Source organism: Rhincodon typus, chromosome 26 (genome assembly GCF_021869965.1).
Source record: "Rhincodon typus isolate 14 chromosome 26, sRhiTyp1.1, whole genome shotgun sequence".
NCBI lineage: Eukaryota > Metazoa > Chordata > Chondrichthyes > Orectolobiformes > Rhincodontidae > Rhincodon > Rhincodon typus.
In genome coordinates this window covers 5,994,145-6,012,450 of record NC_063357.1, presented here as the reverse complement: position 1 = coordinate 6,012,450, position 18,306 = coordinate 5,994,145, and the positions used below count along the sequence as shown (strand labels likewise).

Here is an 18,306-nt window from a genome sequence, read left to right as displayed (position 1 = left end):
TCCAAGGTCCAGGACTACTTGCTGAGGGACACACTAAAGCTTGAGGCAGCTGAGGTACAGGGGGGAAAGACTATTGTCTGAAGTCTTCCTGCTGAAGTTAATTAGGGGTCCATTCTGTTATTGGACCCTCCTATTGCCTCAAATGCATGTAAATAAAGTCTTGCATATCTAAGAGACAACTTGGGTTTGTTTGTATAGAGTCAAACTGCAATGTTTGATTTTGATTTCTGAAGAAGGGTCCCAAACCAAAACGTCAACATTCCTGCTACTCTGACGCTGCCTGGCCTGCTGTGCTCCTCCAGCTCCACACTAATTATCTGACTCCAGCATCTGCAGTTCTTACTATCTCTGCAATGTTTATTTGATACGCTATTGTACACAACCGAACTGCATTTGTGACAATGTATAGATAAAGATATTTTTTGTAAAAAAGTATACTTTTGAAATTTAAAAAAAGACAAATTGATGAGACTAGTGCAGTGGATGTTACCTGCATGAACTTTAGCAAGACATTTGTCAAAAGACCCACATGGCAGACTGGTCAGTAACATTACAACTCACTAGATAAAGAGGAATGTGGCTCAGTGACAAGAAGCAAAGGGCAAGGTTTAACAGATAATTTTGCTAATGTTGATTGATTTCAGTAGTGTTCCACAGGACTCAGCATTGGGCCACTTGCTGCTTCTGGTGCATACTAATAACGTTAATGATTTAGGCACAAGTGTGAGAGGTATGAATGGGAAATTTGCAGACCTCAAAATTGGCCATGTAGTTAAGCGAAAAGGATGACTGCCAACTGCAGGCCAATATAAATAGTTTGGTTGAGTGGGTGGATAAGTAGCAAATGGAATTCTATCCGAAAATGAGGTTATAATTTTGGGTAGGCCAAAAAAGCAAGGGAATACATGATAAACAGGACAGCATTGAAAAGAGTAGAAGATGTTTGAGACTGTGGAGCGCATATCCACAAGGAGATGAGGTGGTAAAAAAGTCACGTAAAATGATTTCCTTCACTGGGCAAGGTACTGAATACAAAAGCAGATGTGCAATGCTGGAACTTTACAAGGCGCTGGTTAGGCCGCAGCTAGCGTTTTGTACATAGTTCCGGTCATCACATTACAAAATGAACATAATTAGTCTGGAGAGAGTACAGAGAGGACATACAAGAATGTTGCAAGGGATCAAAATTGTAGCTACGAGAAAAGATCAGTTAAGGCTTGGATTGTTTTCCTTAGAAGAGGAGACAGAGGGATGGTTTAATAAAAGTATACAAAACAAGGTGATTTGATAGAGCGGTCAGGGGAAGTCTAATTCCCCTGAGCGGAGAGATCAATTACCTTCAGGCACAGACTTAAAGTGTTTGATAGATGATTAGAGGGAACATCAGGAAAAACAGATGGTGGGTGTCTGAAATTTGCTGCCCCACTTTGATGGTTGAGGCAGAAATCCTCAGCCCATTTGAAAGGGACCTAGATCTGCACGAGAAGTGCTACAACCTCAAAAGCTACTGCCCAGGTCCTGCAATGTGGAATTAGTTTATTCGGTCAGTGCAGACATGATGTACCAAACAGCCTCTAAGTTGCAAGTGTTCGAAGGAAACTAAAGAAAGACAGAGCCGTTGAAGAATACAATGAAAGCAGGAAAGAACTCAAAGAAGGAATTTAGAGCTAAAAGGGGCCATATATCCTGGGCAAACAGGACTAAGGAAAATCCCAAAGTGTTTTATACATAAGGAAAAAGAGGGTAGCTCGGGAAAGGGTAGATCGACTCAGGGAATTTATGTGTGGAGCCAGACAAAATGGGTGAGATCCTTAACAAATACTTTGTATCCATATTCAAAAAGGAGCAGGACATGATGGATGGGGAGTCTCTGGAGGGATATGTTGATATGCTAGGGCGTCAATCTAAAAACAAAAGTGGTGTTGGGTGCTTTGAAAAGCATTAAGGTAGACAAGTCCCCAGAACCTGATATGATTGATCCTAGAATTCTGAAGGAGACAGATGAGGAAATTGCTGGGGCCTTATACAAAATCGTTGTATCCTCTTTAGTCATAGGAGAGTTCTCAAAGGATTGGAGGATAGCCGTCATTGTTCCTTTGTTTAAGAAGGGCAACAGGCATAATCCGGGAATTTACTGGCTGGTGAGCCTGAGGTCAGTGGTAGGGAAATTACAGAATACGATTCTTAGGGATAGGATTTACTCACATTTGGAAAAAATGGACTTATTGCTTTGTGGGGAAGGTCGTGTCTCACAAAGCTGATGGAGTTTTTTGAGAAAATGACAAAAATGATGGATGAGGTCAAGACTGTAGATGTTGCCTATATGGACTTTAGCAAGGCCTTTAACAAAGTCCCTCGTGGCAGGCTGATATAAAAGATAAAGTTATATGGGATCTGTGGTGAACTGGTAAGATCGATACAGAACTGGCTTAGGCACAAAAAAGAGATTAGCAGTGGATGGGTGTTTTTCTTTGGAGATCTGTGGCCAGTGGTGTTCCACAGGCATCAGTGCTGGGGCTCCTGGTTTTTGTCATTTACTAGTTAGTTTGCAGATGGCAAAAAGATTGAGGGGAGCTGTGGATAGTGAAAAGGATTGCCAGAGGATACAGCAGGATATAGACAGGCTGAAGACTTGGGCAGAAAAATGGCAGATGGAGTTTAATCTAGACAAATGCAAGGTGATGCATTTTGGAAAATTTAATGCAGGGGGAAGTATACAGTAAATGGTAGAACCCTTAGTCGCATCAACATAGAGGGGGAAATCGAGACATGAAGGTCCACAGCTCCTTGAAAGTGGATAAGGTGGTCAAGAAGGCATATGGCATGCTTGCCTTCATTAGTCAGGGGATACCGTATAAAAATTGGCAAGTCATGTTGCAGCTGTACAGAACTTCAGTTCAGCCACCTTTGGAACATTGTATACTAGAAATTAACTAGAATTATTCTATAATTTTAATTCACACACAAAATTTTCAACTATACAACATTCAAAGCAAATCTAGACCAGATAGATTGCAACTGTTACATGCTGCACCATTTTAAAAGCCAACATTACAAGGGTAAGTGGGCACCACCATAAATATTCCTTCATTCAAATATTATACTCAAAAAAGTGGCCTTTTACAAAGCAAAAAGTCCTTATAGTTAACAGCGACTGTAAGAAAAGGGGATAACTTTGCTTAACGAGATTATAGCACATGTATGAATTTAGAATATAAAGCTTAAATCAACCAATTACCTACAAAACTTGGGTTTTTAGCAATTATTCCAAGATCGCACGTTAAATTAATCTTAACGACAGTGACAAAATTCTTATATTGTAAGTTGAAGTGTGTCTCTACGAATCGGACTCCTCAACTGGGGAAAAACTTTGTACTTGACCCGACAACTCACACGGTTCTAACCTACCGTGAAACTTAACATGATGCCAGACCAAACTGAATTCATTTACGTAATGAAAGGCATTCTGTTATTTCGCCTGTAAAACCAGAACCAGTCATTCCATTCCCCCATAACAGTAAAACTTCGAGCTGTACTACAGATTCTCAAAAGGACTCCATCGCGAAGATATAAAAAAAAAATCCGTCGGTGGGAACCTGAAGGAAACAATGATCATTCAATCAACCATTCCCTTACTCCCCAAAAACACTTCGGAGTCTCCAGAATGCTGAACCAGTTGCGGTCAATTATTAATCGCAATCGGGGATAAGCGAGTCAAAGTCCCGATGCCTGCTGGAGCTCTGTCCCTGGTCTCTATCGCAACACGACAGAGGCTGCCCTGTGGCATCAGCAGCATTAGCCGCAGCCCAGGGAACAGGGCATAACATTTTGCTGCCCGCGCTATCAGCCTCTCTACCGGGGTAACTTAGTGGTTTCTCGACCTTTCAATGCCCGGTGTGTGTTTGTGTGCGCGCCCGTGAGCCCTCCCCCTCATTTACCGTAGGTGCAGGTTCCTCTCTCACCCACACACCCCTCGCCTCCGGTTACCTTCTCTTGCACCCCCGCTGCCTCGCCCGCCCTTCTCTCCTTCACTCCCCCCCTCCCCCTCCCACTCCCCCTCCCACTCCCAACTTCGCCGCCTCCTCCTCGTCCTCCTCCCTCGATGTTATCTTCACTTCTTCCTCTTCTTTCTTTCTTTCTTTCTTCTTTCTCTCTCTCTCTCTTTCCTCCGCTCCAGTTGCCCCAGGTTACTACCTCTACCTCCTCCTCTTCCCTCTTCTTCTCTCTTCCCCCCCCCCGTTGCCCCTAGTTACCTCGTCTTTCTCTTCTGCCTGTTGCCCCGAGTTACAGTGAGTGCCGGCTTTTTCGCTCTCTCGTGCTGTTTCCGTTGCTCTGGAGCCGCACCGGATGTAGACGTGTTTCTACTCACGACCACCGGAAGTCCTTGACGTTAGTAAGCCCCGCCCCGCCCCGCCCCGCCCCGCCCCCCAATTCGCCGGCGCTTCTTCCCATTTAAATTTTTTCGTCCGCGGCAGCGAATCGCGCCATTTATTTTCATTTATCTTCTTAAACTGTATGTTTCTAGGTTAAATTCCGTAATTGGAAAGGTTGCGTGCGGTTGGGTGACGTCATCAGCATGCGACCGAAGCTGCGTGGGTTTGGGGCCTCGGGAATCTGTGGCTCTGTAGCTGAAGCTGTGACCCCATGAGCGGCAACCACAGGTAGAGAAGCAGTGACGAGACAATATATCACATATAAATTGAGCATGTTCGTTTCTAGCACTTGTTTTGTTTTTTCTTTGAAGAGTTTGGTTCAGCCCCACCATCCTGATCAACGGAAACCTCGTGCGGGGAGGGGCCGGCTGGTCAATGGACCGGCAGCTGGGCCTGACTAAAGTGGCCATGAACAGGTCAAGGCTGCGGGCCGCGGAGGTGGGCGTTGTTCCTGACTAACTGCCTTTCTTACGCGTTTACGTACGGACTCGTGTGTCCCTGGAGAGGGTGCATGTGTCGCCTACGGGCACCGTACGGGCCGTTAGAGACTGGTGGGCTCCACAAGGGCTGAGATGCGTTATCACATCGGACAGTGTTATTCGAGCGTAGCAAGTTACCGTTATCTGTTCACTTGTAGTTCGCTACTGTGCCCCATCACGTACTGTTTAAAAACAAACAGGGACGGAGTGAGTGTGGTGGGAAAACCGGGATTTTCGCTTCACAGATAGTATCAGAGATAGTAGGAACTGCAGATGCTGGAAAATCTGAGACAACATGGTGCAGAGCTGGATGAACACAGCAGCGTAAGTAGCATCATAGGAGCAGTAAGGCTGACGTTTCCGGCCTAGACCCTTTCTGATGATGCTGCTTGGCCTGCTGTGTTCATCCATTTTCGTTTCACAGATTCCTTTCGGAAAATGTTTAATCTCAGACAAGTTTGATTATAATCAAAGCCTTGCCCGAACTGATTCTGAGACCCCTAGAAGTGCCAAACCTCCAGGTTTGTCCTATACATCTCCTCCAGGAATTAAAATTCTAGGTTGCCGGAGCAAATAATAATCGAGGCAGTTTTGGAAAGATAGAGATAACGAGGTGTAGAGCTGGATGAACACAGCAGGCCAAGCAGCATCAGAGGAGCAGGAAGGCTGACGTTTCGGGCCTAGACCCTTCTTCAGAAAAAGGTTTGAGAGGCAATGGTTGGAGTATTGGTGGAACCAAGCACAAATGTTTGGATCTCTATTTAGAGTCATAGAGGTTTACAGCATGGAAACAGGCCTTTTGGCTCTAAAGAAGGGTCTAGGCCGGAAACGTCAGCCTTCCTGCTCCTCTGATGCTGCTTGGCCTGCTGTGTTCATCCAACTCTACACCTTGTTATCTCAAATTCTCCAGCATCTGCAATTCCTACTATCTCTGAAACAGTTTTGGAAAGATGTTGCGTCTGTCTATTTTCTTAGTGCACTTTTGCTTGTTAATTGTAAAAACGTATCAAAGTTGTCTTATTTGACAAAACGTTGTCATTCAGTTCTGTAAGCAGTTTATTGACTTCCTACTGGAAGGATGTGTTGTAGAGGATATTGGGTGACTATTGAATGTGATGGGGACAATGCAGCACGTAATGAAACCTACAAGGATACAGCCAGCTGTAACTGGGGCTGAACTTCGGGTGCTTCATCCACGTGGCCACTGGGACTTCACAGCGGTTGTTGGCAGGATGGTTGATGACAAGGGGATATTACAGCTGCTTTCATCTGCTCTTCTGAGTTTTCTAAGGGGGTGACTGGGTAACCATAAGGAGATGGTGATGCTGGTTGATTTCCCTTTGTCTGACACAATAAGCCCTGATGATGTAGTAGCACCCATTCCCTCAAATACAACTGCAAAGATAATAAAAATGTACAGCTCTCCAAATCTGCATGGTAATGTACTTTGTCAGAAAATGCAATTTTTAACCAACCATTTTCCTTTGCTACATGTGACCATGTTTTCAGGTTTGAGAGGCAATGGTTGGGGTATTAGTGGAACCAAGCACAAATGTTTGGATCTCTATTTAATGAGTCATAGAGGTCTACAGCATGGAAACAGGCCTTTTGGCTCAACTTGCCCATGCTGTACCCTGTTCACAATTTAAACTAATCCCATTTGCCTGCATTTGGTCCGTATCCCTCCGTACCTATCCCATGCATGTACCTGTCTAAATGTTTCTTAAATGACGAAATTGTATTCACTTCCACCCCCAAATCTAGCAGCCTATTCCAGACACACTCACCACCTTCTGTATGAATTAAACTTGTCCCTCTGGACCCTTTTGTATCTGTTCCCCTCTCCCCTTAAACCTATGCCCTCTAGCTTTAGACTCCCCTACCATCAGCTATCTACCTTATCTATTCCTCTCATTATTGTATAGACTTCTGTAAAGTCACCTCTCAGTCTCCTATGCTCCAGGGGTGGGGGGGTTGGTGGTGGTGGTCCCAGTTATCCAACCTCTCCTTATGATTCAAACCTTCCAGTCCAGGTAGCATCCTGGTGAATCTTTTCTGCACTCTTTCTAGTTTAATAATATTCTTTCTATAGTAGGGTGACCAGAACTGCACACAGTACTCCGAATGTGGCCTCACCATTGTCTTGTACAGCTGCAACAAGACGTCCCAACTCCTACACTCTGGTCTGACTGATGAAAGTAAGCATACTGAAAGCTTTCTTCACCATCCTGCCTACCTGTGACTCCATTTTCAAAGAGCTATGAACCTGTATTCCCAAATCTCTCTATTCTATAATACTCCCCAGGGCCCTACTGTTGACTGTGTATGACCTGCCCTGGTTTGACTTACCAAAATGCAACACCTCGCATTTATCTAAATTGAACTCCATCTGCCATTCCTCAGCCCACTGGACGAGTTGATCAAGATTTCACTGCATTCCCAGATAACCTCCTTCACTGTTCACTATACCACCAATCTTGGTGTCATCCACAAACTTAGTAACCATACCTCCTAAATTCTCATCCAAATTATTAGTATAAATGATGAATAAAAGTGGATCCAGCACCGAACCCTGTGGCACACTGCTGGTCATAGAACTCCAGTCTGAAAAACAACCATTTACCATCACCCTCAGACTTCTGCCTTCAAGCCAATTTTGTATCCAATTGGCTAGATCTCCTGGATCATGTGAGATATAACCTTACTCAACAACCTGCCATGCAGTACCTTGTCAAAGGACTTGCTCAAGTCCATTTAGACAACATCTACTGCACTGCCCTCATCTACTTTCGTGGTCACCCCTTCAAAAATCTCAATCAAATTCGTGAGACACAATTCCCCACGCACAAAGCCATGCTGACTATCCCAAATGAGTCCTTGCCTCTCCAAATGCATGCACATCCTGTTTCCCAGAAGCCCTTCTAACAACTTACACACCACAGACATTAAGCTCACTGGTCTGTAGTTCCCTGGCATTTCCCAACAGCCTTCCTTAAATAATGGCACAACATTAGCCATCCTCCAATCTTCAGGCACTTCACCTGTGACTGTTGATGATACATATATCTCTGCTAGGGGGGCCTCACAATTTCCTCCCTAGCTTCCCACAAAATCCTGGGATACACTTCTTCAGGTCCCAGGGATTTATCTACTCTTAATGCATTTTCACACTTCCAGCACCACCTCTTCTGTAATGTGGATTCTTCTCAAGCCATAACTGTTTATTTTCCCCAAGTTTCCTAACATCCATACCTTTCTCGAAGGTAAATACTGGCAAGAAATGTTCATTTAGGATCTCACCTATCTCTTGTGGCTCCACATGTTGATGATGTTGTTGATCTTTCATATATCCTATTCTCTCCCTAGTTACTCTTTTGCCAATCATATACTTGTAGAATGTCTTTGGACATCCCCTTACCTTATCTACCAAAGCCATCTAATGTCCCTTTTTAGCCCTCCTGCTTTATCTCTGAAGTGTACTCCAACACCCTGTATACTTGTCAAAAAATTCACTTGATCCCAGCTGCCTATACATGTCATGCCTCCTTTGTTTTCTTGACTAGGGCCTCATTAGTTCTAGTCATCCAGGGTTCCCTACTCCTGCTAGCCTTACCCTTCTCTCTAACAGGAACATGCTGATCCTGAACCCTCATTAGCCCACTTTTGAAAGCCTCCCACTTACCAGACATCCCTTTACCTGCAAAGAGCCTCCCCCAATCAACTTTTGAAAGTTCATGCCTAAGACCACCAAAATTGATCCTGCCCCAAATTAGAACTTTAACTTGTGGATCAAAGCTATCCTTTTCCATAGCTATTTTAAAACTAATGGAATTATGGTCACTGATCCCATACTGCTCCCCGACTAACAGTTCCATCACTTGCCCTGCCTTATTTCCCAAGAGGATGTCATGTTTTGCCCCTTTTCTATTTGGGCCATTACATTCTGCATGAGAAATTCTTTTGAATACGTTTAACGAATTTCTGTATCCAAGCCTTAACACTATGGCAGTCTCGGCCGATGTTAGGAAAGTTAAAATCCCCTACTATTACAACCCTATTATTCTTACAGCTATCTGCGATCTCCTTACATATTTGCTCCTCAGTCTCCCACTGATTATTGGGAGACCTATAGTACAATGAGACCTATAGTACAGTGATCTCCCCCTATTTAGTTCTGAGCTCTACCCCATATAGACTCAGCGAACAAACCTTCGAAAATATCTTCTCTCAGTACCACCATGATGTTTTCCCTAATCAAATACACAACTCCACCTCCTTTCTTGCCTCCTCTGCTATCCTTCCTGTAGCAACTGTACCATGGAACATTAAGCAACCAGTCCTGACTTTCCCTCAGCCATGTTTCTGTAATTGCTACAATATCCTAGTCCCATGTACTCATCCATGCCCCAATTTCATTTGCCTTACCTGTCAGGCCTCTTGCATTAAAATAAATGCAGTTTAACCCAGACTTTCCTTGCTTCCTGCCTGCCCTGTCTAGTACTGGGATTACCAACACTGCCTTTACTATTTAACTTGATGTCATTAACCTCTGTCTTCAACCTTCTATTTTGTCTCACTACTGCCAGACTAGTTTAAATCCTCCTGAGTGGCTCTAGCAAATCTCCCTGCCAGAATATTGGTCCCCCTCCGGTTCAGGTGCAACCTGCCCATCTTGTACATGTCACCTCTGCCCCAGAAGAGATCCCAATGATCCAAGATTCTGAATCCCTGTCTCCTCCACCAGCTCTGCCAAATCCTCCTTTTCCTACACTCCATAACACATGGCAAGATGGAGGTGAAGATACAGAATACAAGAAGGATAGCCGTTGTTTTGCAATAGTAATTGACTTCATTTTTCAACTTGCTTTCTTGGCTGATTATCAGTGCAGATAAATCTAGAGAGAGATCAACGATATATATTCAGTTTGACTGCACAGCCTTTTAGAAGAGACATTTTGTTGGCGAGTTAAGGGGTCAAATTGAATGTGTGGGGCATTGGTTGCATAACAGCACAATTGTGTGTATTTTTAAGTAAAATGCTGCTGGAAATTCACCTCTGGAATAATGTAATAACTGTATTCAGTAAAAGCTAAACTGGATAATATTCTTTTGTCTTTATTTCCATAGGTGTTTGTAGAGAGGCATAAGATGGAGTCTTTAACTGCGCCATTGGCTTTGGGGATTTTGACCGGAGTTGGATGTGGATTGTGCCTGGGTTGGATGGTACGAGGACGATTTGTCAGATCCCTAAAAACTCTGCCACATGTGCAAAACGCAGGGATGGAGACGAGCACCATGGGGGAGGGTGGGGAGTACAAGATGGTTTTGGTAGTCCGTAATGACCTGAAGATGGGGAAGGGTAAAGTAGCGGCTCAGTGTTCACATGCAGCTGTCTCTGCATACAGGCAAATCCAAAAACGGAATCCAGATCTGCTCAGGCAGTGGGAGTATTGCGGGCAGCCCAAAGTGGTTGTCAAAGCGCCAGATGAGGACTGCATTATTGACCTGTTGACACATGCAAAGGAACTTGGGCTGACTGTGAGTTTGATCCAGGATGCTGGTCGTACACAGATAGCACCAGGGTCACGCACCGTTCTTGGCATTGGACCAGGCTTAGGAAAATTAGTGGACAAAGTTACAGGACATTTGAAACTTTATTGAATTATTGGTGCTACAATCAAGTGGGCAGTTAAAAGGACATCCAAGTCTCAAACCTGCAGTGTTCTTGACAGTCAGTGCATCCCAACCCATTGACTCCACAATCTTGTTTTTAAGTCAATCCATAGTGAAACAATGTTATGTGATACTCTGTATTTCTTCTTATGTTAACAAGACTGGAGTGAATGGAGGTGGCAGAGGAGGTATTCCTGATTGTCATTAGCAGTAGCTCACTCTATCAACAAAAATGGAGCACATGCAGAGTGCTGGTGATATCCAAACGTGCAGAGGTTCCGGTGGGGTTTCTAATTGAAAACCTTCACCTGACTGGGGGTAACTGAGTAAGTGCTGACAAGTGGAAGTAGACCCCTCAACCGAGCTTCTGAGCCCTAAGTATTTTGCTAAGGAACATTAATAATGTATCGGCATCAGCAAAGCTCTAAATTGAGGGCTGTTTCTTGCCTCTTCCTCCCCTTTCAAACTTTTTACCATGGGAAAGATACCATGATGATGTATGTAATATTCCTAGAAATATGCAAGTTCCAAAATGAATTAAAACCAGCCTTGTAAGGTTGATCAATGGGATGTACTGAATATCTAATATTTTCTGTTGAGACTACTGATCCTCCTCAATTAAAGAAAAAATCTGCACATCTTTCCTAATCAGAACCCAGTCTGATAAAACACCACAGACTCAGATAGCACACCGTTAATTAATGCAAATTCTGGCAACTTATCTGTGTTTGGCTGTTTTTATTTTTTGGGGGGGAAAAAAATCTGCTCACCACGACTGCCTTCATTCATATTAAAGAATCACAACCTCACAAACTACTTCATTAATGTGTCAGTTTAATATTTCTTTTAATTTGCACTTAAACATAATGGCTTACCTGCAGATGGTACCGTTTCTATGCGATGATCTGGCATGGAGCAGCAAAATGTTTGTGTTGTGTGATGTGATCCTATCTGTTGTGATTTCAGAAATTATCCACTTATCAGACTCCAGTGTCTATATTCTCTCACCTGTATTCATGACTATGATACGTTGCAATATCTCATCAACATAGCAACAGACTTAAACTTAACTGCTGCACAACTGTAGACCATATACGTAGTACCAGGCCCAGTGATCTAAGAAATAATGCAACAGTTGTTCGAACAATGGATGAAATAACTTGGGGCCTCTTTCTCCACGACCAATCAAATCCTTCAACTGCTTATTCTCCTCTCTCCCATAAGTACAAGGAGTTCACATACCTTGGGTTATTGGAACTGAAATCATTCATTCATTTAGTTGTCACGGCTGTCTTTCCTGTCAAGCCAAAACATTTCAAAGTCTCCAGCCCTTCCCCACCCCTAAAGCCTGTCTTGAACCTGCATTTCTCTTTCTCGATGAGAACTTCTTTCTACCAAATTACTGGCCAAATTCCATTGCTGTCTCATTCTAGTTGATACTCTGAAAGGTTCTCCCTTCTATGGTACGTCCACATCTCTTTCAAAACTGTTGCCATCACTCCCTCCTCAGACACCCACACTGCGTGAAAACTACTGCTCCATCTTGCTGTCTGAAACCCATGTCCATCTTTCCTGCAATGCTGTTTAAATTCTGCAGTTGGGTTTTTTGCTCCTGCCATCACACTGAAGTTACCCTAATCAAAGCCACGTGTGTCCTCAGTGACTGCAACCTTCCATTGTTCACCCTTCAGGTTAGCCATCTGAATTTTCATGCAAGTGGATATGTCTGCTGTTAGTGAGACAGCAGTTAAGGCAGATTATTAGTGGTTTATGCAATCCTTTTTTCCCCCCGAATTGGTGCAGTCCTTGTACGATGGTATTGTTAGCCAGTCCCCACCACTTTACAAATACTTCATGTTTAAACTACCTGGTCAGCCAAAAGGCAAAAGCCATTGTCCATTTGTGTTAATATCTTAAAATGTATTGTAGAATCTTAAGTGAACTGTTTATCTCAGGCAGAAATGCTACATCTATTCATTTGTTGAGCATGCAGTGATAAAGGTTCATCAGTTTGCTACCCTAAAGTGGTTAATGTGTGACACAATGTTAATTTCTCTCCATATGAAACTTTGTGATTCTCAGCTTCTGCTGTTGACAAAGTTGGTTTCAAAACTTGTTAACTTATGACTTTACTAGTTTCTTCTTCCTGCTGCACAAATAAATCAGGTAAGGGAATGCAACATTTTCTCCTATCAAGAATCTGTACAAGATTTGTTTTGCAGAATAAAACACCTTCTGCTCTGCCTGACAAGAGCCCCAGCTCCAACCTCAGAAGCACCTACTATCGTGTTGCCTCAGATTAAAAAACTGGTTAATCCATGTCCAAATAAAAAAGATGGTATGAGCACTGTGTGAAGGTCTGTGTACTCTCGAAAGTGAGCGACTTTAAAAAAAAAAATGGCTCAGAGCAAAAGTCAGAATAATGAACAAACTGGGTTGAGTCACAGTAAAGCAGGATTTCCATACAGGACATGTGCTTCATGACCTAATTATATATATTTAATAGATTTAAGTAAATTAAAACTCAGTGACTGCAAAAATAGATCTTACTATAAGAGCAAAGATTAAATGATTTCTAAAATTATAACTAATTACTTTGATCCTAATTATTTCCTGACATAGCTCCCTTTATGCAATTATTGAGTCCTGGGACTCAGAACCAGAGTTTGGAGTCATTGAAAGTCACTTTCTGTTCAACAGCCTCTCAAGATAAGTGACTTCATTAATGAATATCTAACGCACACTTGAGTGTAGAACAAATCAGAAAGCAACACACTGGATTGCAACCATGACTAGAGGCAATCTCAATTCTATTTTAGTTCAGTGCAAGGGAATATATAAGTTTCAGGAGATTTTAAGAACAGTCAAAAAATGTGACAATACTATGATTTTAAGAGGCGTTTTTTGTCCTGGTTCTTTATAAAGAAAGGTTGAGACAGAGGTGACAAAGCAAATAAAGTAAGCAGCTTGTGAGGCTTTGGCTTTTTTAAAAAGTTGGAATGAAAGAAGTAGCCTGAATGGGTGGGGTCAACCAGGACATTTAATTTAGCTTTCTGCAGTTACTGGAGTTTTGAAGCTGAATGTGGAAGCTTTTATTCCTCTCCCTGTTACAGTTAAAAGCTGGCTTTTTCTTCCTGCAGCTGGAATTACAGGAAATGTGAGACAATCTATTGCCTTTGCCAAGGGTGTGTTTATGGGATGTTACTATAACAGAACAGTTAATTAGTAATAGTTAATATATATATTCTTTTGAGCACTTTGATAGAGTTGCAGTTAAGCCAATTTTATTTTTATTTTGTCTGTATTTTAACTGTAGTGTAAAAATAGTGTGTTGTGCTTAAAGTCGAATGGGTTGACCAACCGAATTGCATTTGGGACGCAACACCTTACACTTACCTTCTAATTCAAGAAAAAGTTAGGGTTTAGGCTATCTTCTTATTGTATTTTCAGAGGGTTTGGTCATAACAAAGAAAAATAGGTTTTTGATCAAAACTTTTACTTGACTGCCTTCTGAGATCTAGCCCCATCACTACAGTCGCTATAAAGGCAGCTGTGACTGTCTAAATCACTTTTCACAATTGATGTTGCTGGAACAGAAGCTGGAAGCAATGGGATTGGAAAGGAAAGTATGAGTGGATCTGCATCTGGCTTGGTGCTGAGCCATAAAAAGCGAAAGGAGCCATGGTTTGTACTACTTCAGCTGATTGATTGAACCCTTGATCAGTAACATTAACATTATCAAAATCTCCTAATAGGTAGGGTGCGATCAATTGATTGATCACAAAGCCTGTGGTGGTCCATCTTACCAACCACCTGCTTCCATCACCATGCACATCTTTCTGCATTCCTTTGCTGTGCGCATGTCAGTTATGGTGCTACCTCATGACAAACATTTTTGGAAACGATACATCCAGAGAGGAGTGCATGCTCTCAAGGCTTTGCTAGCTTGCTGCATCATGTTTCAGCTTGGTCCAGATGGCCAATCATTGCAGGGTAAACTAAGTTTTACGATGTAAGTGCCAACAAATGTATAGGAAACATACTAGGAACTGATGTTTGAGGTCAGTGTATTATAGGAGGCTATTCAGCCCAAAGGTTCAGGCAAATTCTCTGAAAGAACAGCTCAGCTAGTTCTGCTTTTATGCAGGACACAGAAAAATATCGAGAAAAGCTCCCACATTCAATATCTGAGCATGTAAAGGGCCCCCGAAGCACATCACTATCGCAGGAGTGACCTCCCATGCCACCTCACTGGAAAGCAGGCAGCAACATTCCAGGGATGCATATCCAGAGGCCTACCTACCTGCAGCGTGACAAGTGGTAGCATGATGTCACAAACTACAAAGTGAATCAAGCATGATGAGTGACGAACATGCACCATCTTAAAAACAAATCAAAAATGTACAATTTTTGCATGGAGTGGAAAAATTAATTTCTGTTCGCAACTGTAAAACACCAAAGGAAAAAGACCATGATGGGACTTGTGTACAAGCCTCCTCGCACTCATCTGGACGTGGGGAAGAAAATAAATCGGGAGATGGAAAGGCATTTAGCAAGACATCATTACAATAATGGGAGACTTCAATATGAAGGAGGACTGCAACTGGAAAAATAAGGTTGGTAACAGATCTCAAAGGAATTTGTGGAATGTCTACAAGATAGTATTTTTGGAGCAGTTTGTGGTAGAACCCATAAGAGAATGGGCAATTTTGGATTCAGTGATGTATCAGATGTAAGCAGTTTTGGGCTCCACATTTAGGGAATGATGTGCTGACATTGGAGGGGGTTCAGAGAAGGTTACAAGAATAATCCCAAAAAAGGTCTTCTCATCTGAGCAGCGGTTGATCACTCTGGGTCTGCACTCAATTGAGTTTAAAAGGATGAGGAGGGATCCGATTGAAACTTACAGAATACTGAGAGGCCTGGATAGAGTGGACATGGAGAAGATGTTTCCACAAGTAGGAGGAACTAGGACCCGAGGGCACAGTCTCAAGGTGAGGGGACAACCCTTTAGAACTGAGATGAGAAGGAATTTCTTCAGCCAGAGGATAGTGAATCTGTGGAACATGTTGTCACAGAGGGCAGTGGATGCCATGTCATTGAGTGCATTTATGACAGAGATAGATTGTTTCTTGATTAGTAAGGGAATCGAGGGTTACAGGGAGAAGGCAGGAGAATGGATTTGAGAACCATATCATCCATGTTTGGAGTAGACTTGATGGGCTGAGTGGCCTGAATTCTGTTCCTGTATCCAATGGTCTTATTTGCTTTATAAGTCACCAAAGTATTTTGATAAAAGGGGAATTTGGAACAAAACAACAATGCATGGTAAATTCTAAATTCAAGGAAAGTTTTCCCTTGAACAGAGTATTTTGGACAAAGAAAATTATGAGCTGAAGGCTGTTTGAAAGTTCAACAGTTTTCTCTAAACCAGCAGAAAAGAATAAGTAAAAGCAAAATACTGCCAATGCTGGATTTCTGAGATAATCAATCACAGAGAATGCAGCAGAAACCCAGCAGGTCTGCAACATCTGTGGAGATAGAAACAGTTAACATTTCAAGTCCAGTATTACACTTCTTCAGCTTTTTCAGACAAAGGTAAGGCCTGCACTGAAGCATCATTTGAAATTTACCATCTTCTGGCAAAACACAAGAAATTATTCAAAGTATTTGAAGAAGCAAAGACTGTGGCTGCTACTTCTTTATTCAAAGACTTTTAAACAACAAAGCAATAATAATGGAATCCAAAGCATGCCTCTTGGCGCTCCCATAGTAACATGCCAAGTGGAATTTTTACCCGAAGATGTCTTTCAGCAACAACAACAGGACCAGGAGAACTATGAACGCTTCTTAGTACAATTTGATGAATGCATCAACACAACCAATAGCCTTGCTAATTGTTTTTGTGCACATGGGTTTTAAGGACATAACAACTAAATAGGACCTTTCACACCTTTTCCTCCATAAAGGGAAAACAAGAGGTGAGAATATCTACAACAAATGCCGAAGACACATACTTGAGAAAAACATTCCAATTAAGAAACTGCTTTCCATCAAACTGGTAGTGCACTGGCTATGTTTGGTCAAAATGCAAGCTTTGCTACGTTTTGCAGAACTGATCCTGATTTCCCCGCTTTTGCCAATTACCACTGTAAAATCCACCAACAACTAAAGTTTTGGTCTTTTCTAAAGTAATGAAAGTTTAGATTTTAAACTCCATTCAAGAAAACACCCTTCAATTTCACTGTTTAAATCTGTACCAGATACTGCCTCTGGTGAACTAATCTTTCATGATGACATGAGGTGGTTAAGTCAAGTGAAGGTCCTGCAAAGATTTTTAGATCCGATGCCTGAAATCATCACATACCCTCAACTGTACACGATACTCTGTTGGATATTGGATTTACAAAGCAGTGGAGTATAGAAATAGTTACTATGAAAAATGATATTGAACTGAAATGAAGGGACAGCAATTTCTGGGGACTCCCAAACAAGAAGAAAACTCCCATCATCCTGTGTTTGTAAAATGAAAACCCTTGATTCCACTTACCTCTGTATTACAGCATTCTCCTAAATGAAGGTAGTCAAGTCCAAGTATTGCACCTGCTTCTCAGCCATTTGATGGTCTAGCAGTCTCAAACTATATCCTAGACTTGAATAATATGTAGTCACAGGTATTGTACAGACTTGGTGAGGACAAAATTAATAATTATATATACTTGGTTTTAGATTTATGTAGCACTAAAAATAAACCATTTATTCCGTATTTTCTGGGTTGCACTTAAATTCAAAAAGTAATCTTCAAACAGTGTTCTCCAAGCCAGAAATGGTTGTGATGGAGCTCTGAGTTATAATAGTTGCATGCCACACAAAAAGAGAAGCCCCACCTAAACAGGAACCCTGTGATCTCACAGGTCACCCTCCCATCCCAATCTTCACAACAAACCTCCAGCCCCATTCATTTTCACAGTATAATTTTTACTAAAACTAATTTTCTTCCCATTCTTCATTCACAACAGCCCTTGATTTTCTAGTATTACTGAGTATTTTTTTAGTATCTTCCTGTGTGAACACAAAATATTTGTTCAGTTCTCTACCATTTCCTTAATCCCTATTATGAATTTTACTGTCTCTGTGTATAGCCAGCTCACGTTTGTCTGCTTCACAGTCTAAAATCTTCTTTTGTATGCATTTTGCTAGTTTAGGTTCATATTCTATTTGCTCCTTTAATCCTGGTTCTCATTTAGATTCTAAAACATTCCCGAATAAGAGTTCTCATTGTTTTGGGGTAACTTTATAAACCTCTTTTTAGTCTAATACAATTTAACTTCCCTTGTTAGCCAGAGTCATGACTTTTCTTGTTAGATCTGTGCCTCGAAAAGGAATGTGTATTTTTTAGCAAAACTACTTTTTGGACTATGGATTAAAATGAGAAAGATACACACTTCCATTTTGTTCAAAGCAGTAAGATGATGTTTGTACTTTTAAAATACCATTGAGTCATATCTGCAATGTTGCCTTATTCAAACAGGGAGGGAGCATGCCAGGCAGAATGGCAGCACCTGTGTCTTTGGGTAAAATAGTGCTGAACACAGTCTTTTGCTTGGCTTTTCAATCATAACCAGCTGTGGTTACAGGAGAGTTCAGCACAGTAACAACCACTTGTTTGGTTCCTGAGCTGGGATCAATTCTCTACAAATTCTCTCTTTCTGTTAAAAGGA

At 42.0% G+C, this 18,306-nt stretch overlaps 1 protein-coding gene across 3 annotated transcripts; it reads left to right on the top strand.

The window, feature by feature from the left end:
- The first annotated feature begins 4,431 nt into the window (after positions 1-4,431).
- ptrh2 (peptidyl-tRNA hydrolase 2) lies at positions 4,432-11,401 on the top strand. Of its 3 annotated transcripts, XM_048612724.1 has the most exons (3): positions 4,432-4,661; positions 4,745-4,871; positions 10,040-11,401. In XM_048612724.1, exons 1-3 carry the CDS (start codon positions 4,645-4,647, stop codon positions 10,571-10,573), a joined length of 678 nt encoding a protein of 225 aa, XP_048468681.1. In that variant the 5' UTR covers positions 4,432-4,644; the 3' UTR covers positions 10,574-11,401. The 3 variants fall into 3 exon arrangements, with proteins under 3 accessions (XP_048468681.1, XP_020390796.1, XP_048468682.1); XM_020535207.2 differs by lacking the exon at positions 4,745-4,871 and having other exon boundaries at positions 4,434-4,661; XM_048612725.1 differs by lacking the exons at positions 4,432-4,661; positions 4,745-4,871 and adding an exon at positions 7,003-7,110.
- Positions 11,402-18,306: the final 6,905 nt, after the last annotated feature.

Coding starts and splice junctions, on each gene's coding strand:
- ptrh2 (XM_048612724.1), top strand. Junction 4,872..10,039: donor CAAGGCTGCGGGCCGCGGAG/GTGGGCGTTGTT, acceptor TTATTTCCATAG/GTGTTTGTAGAGAGGCATAA.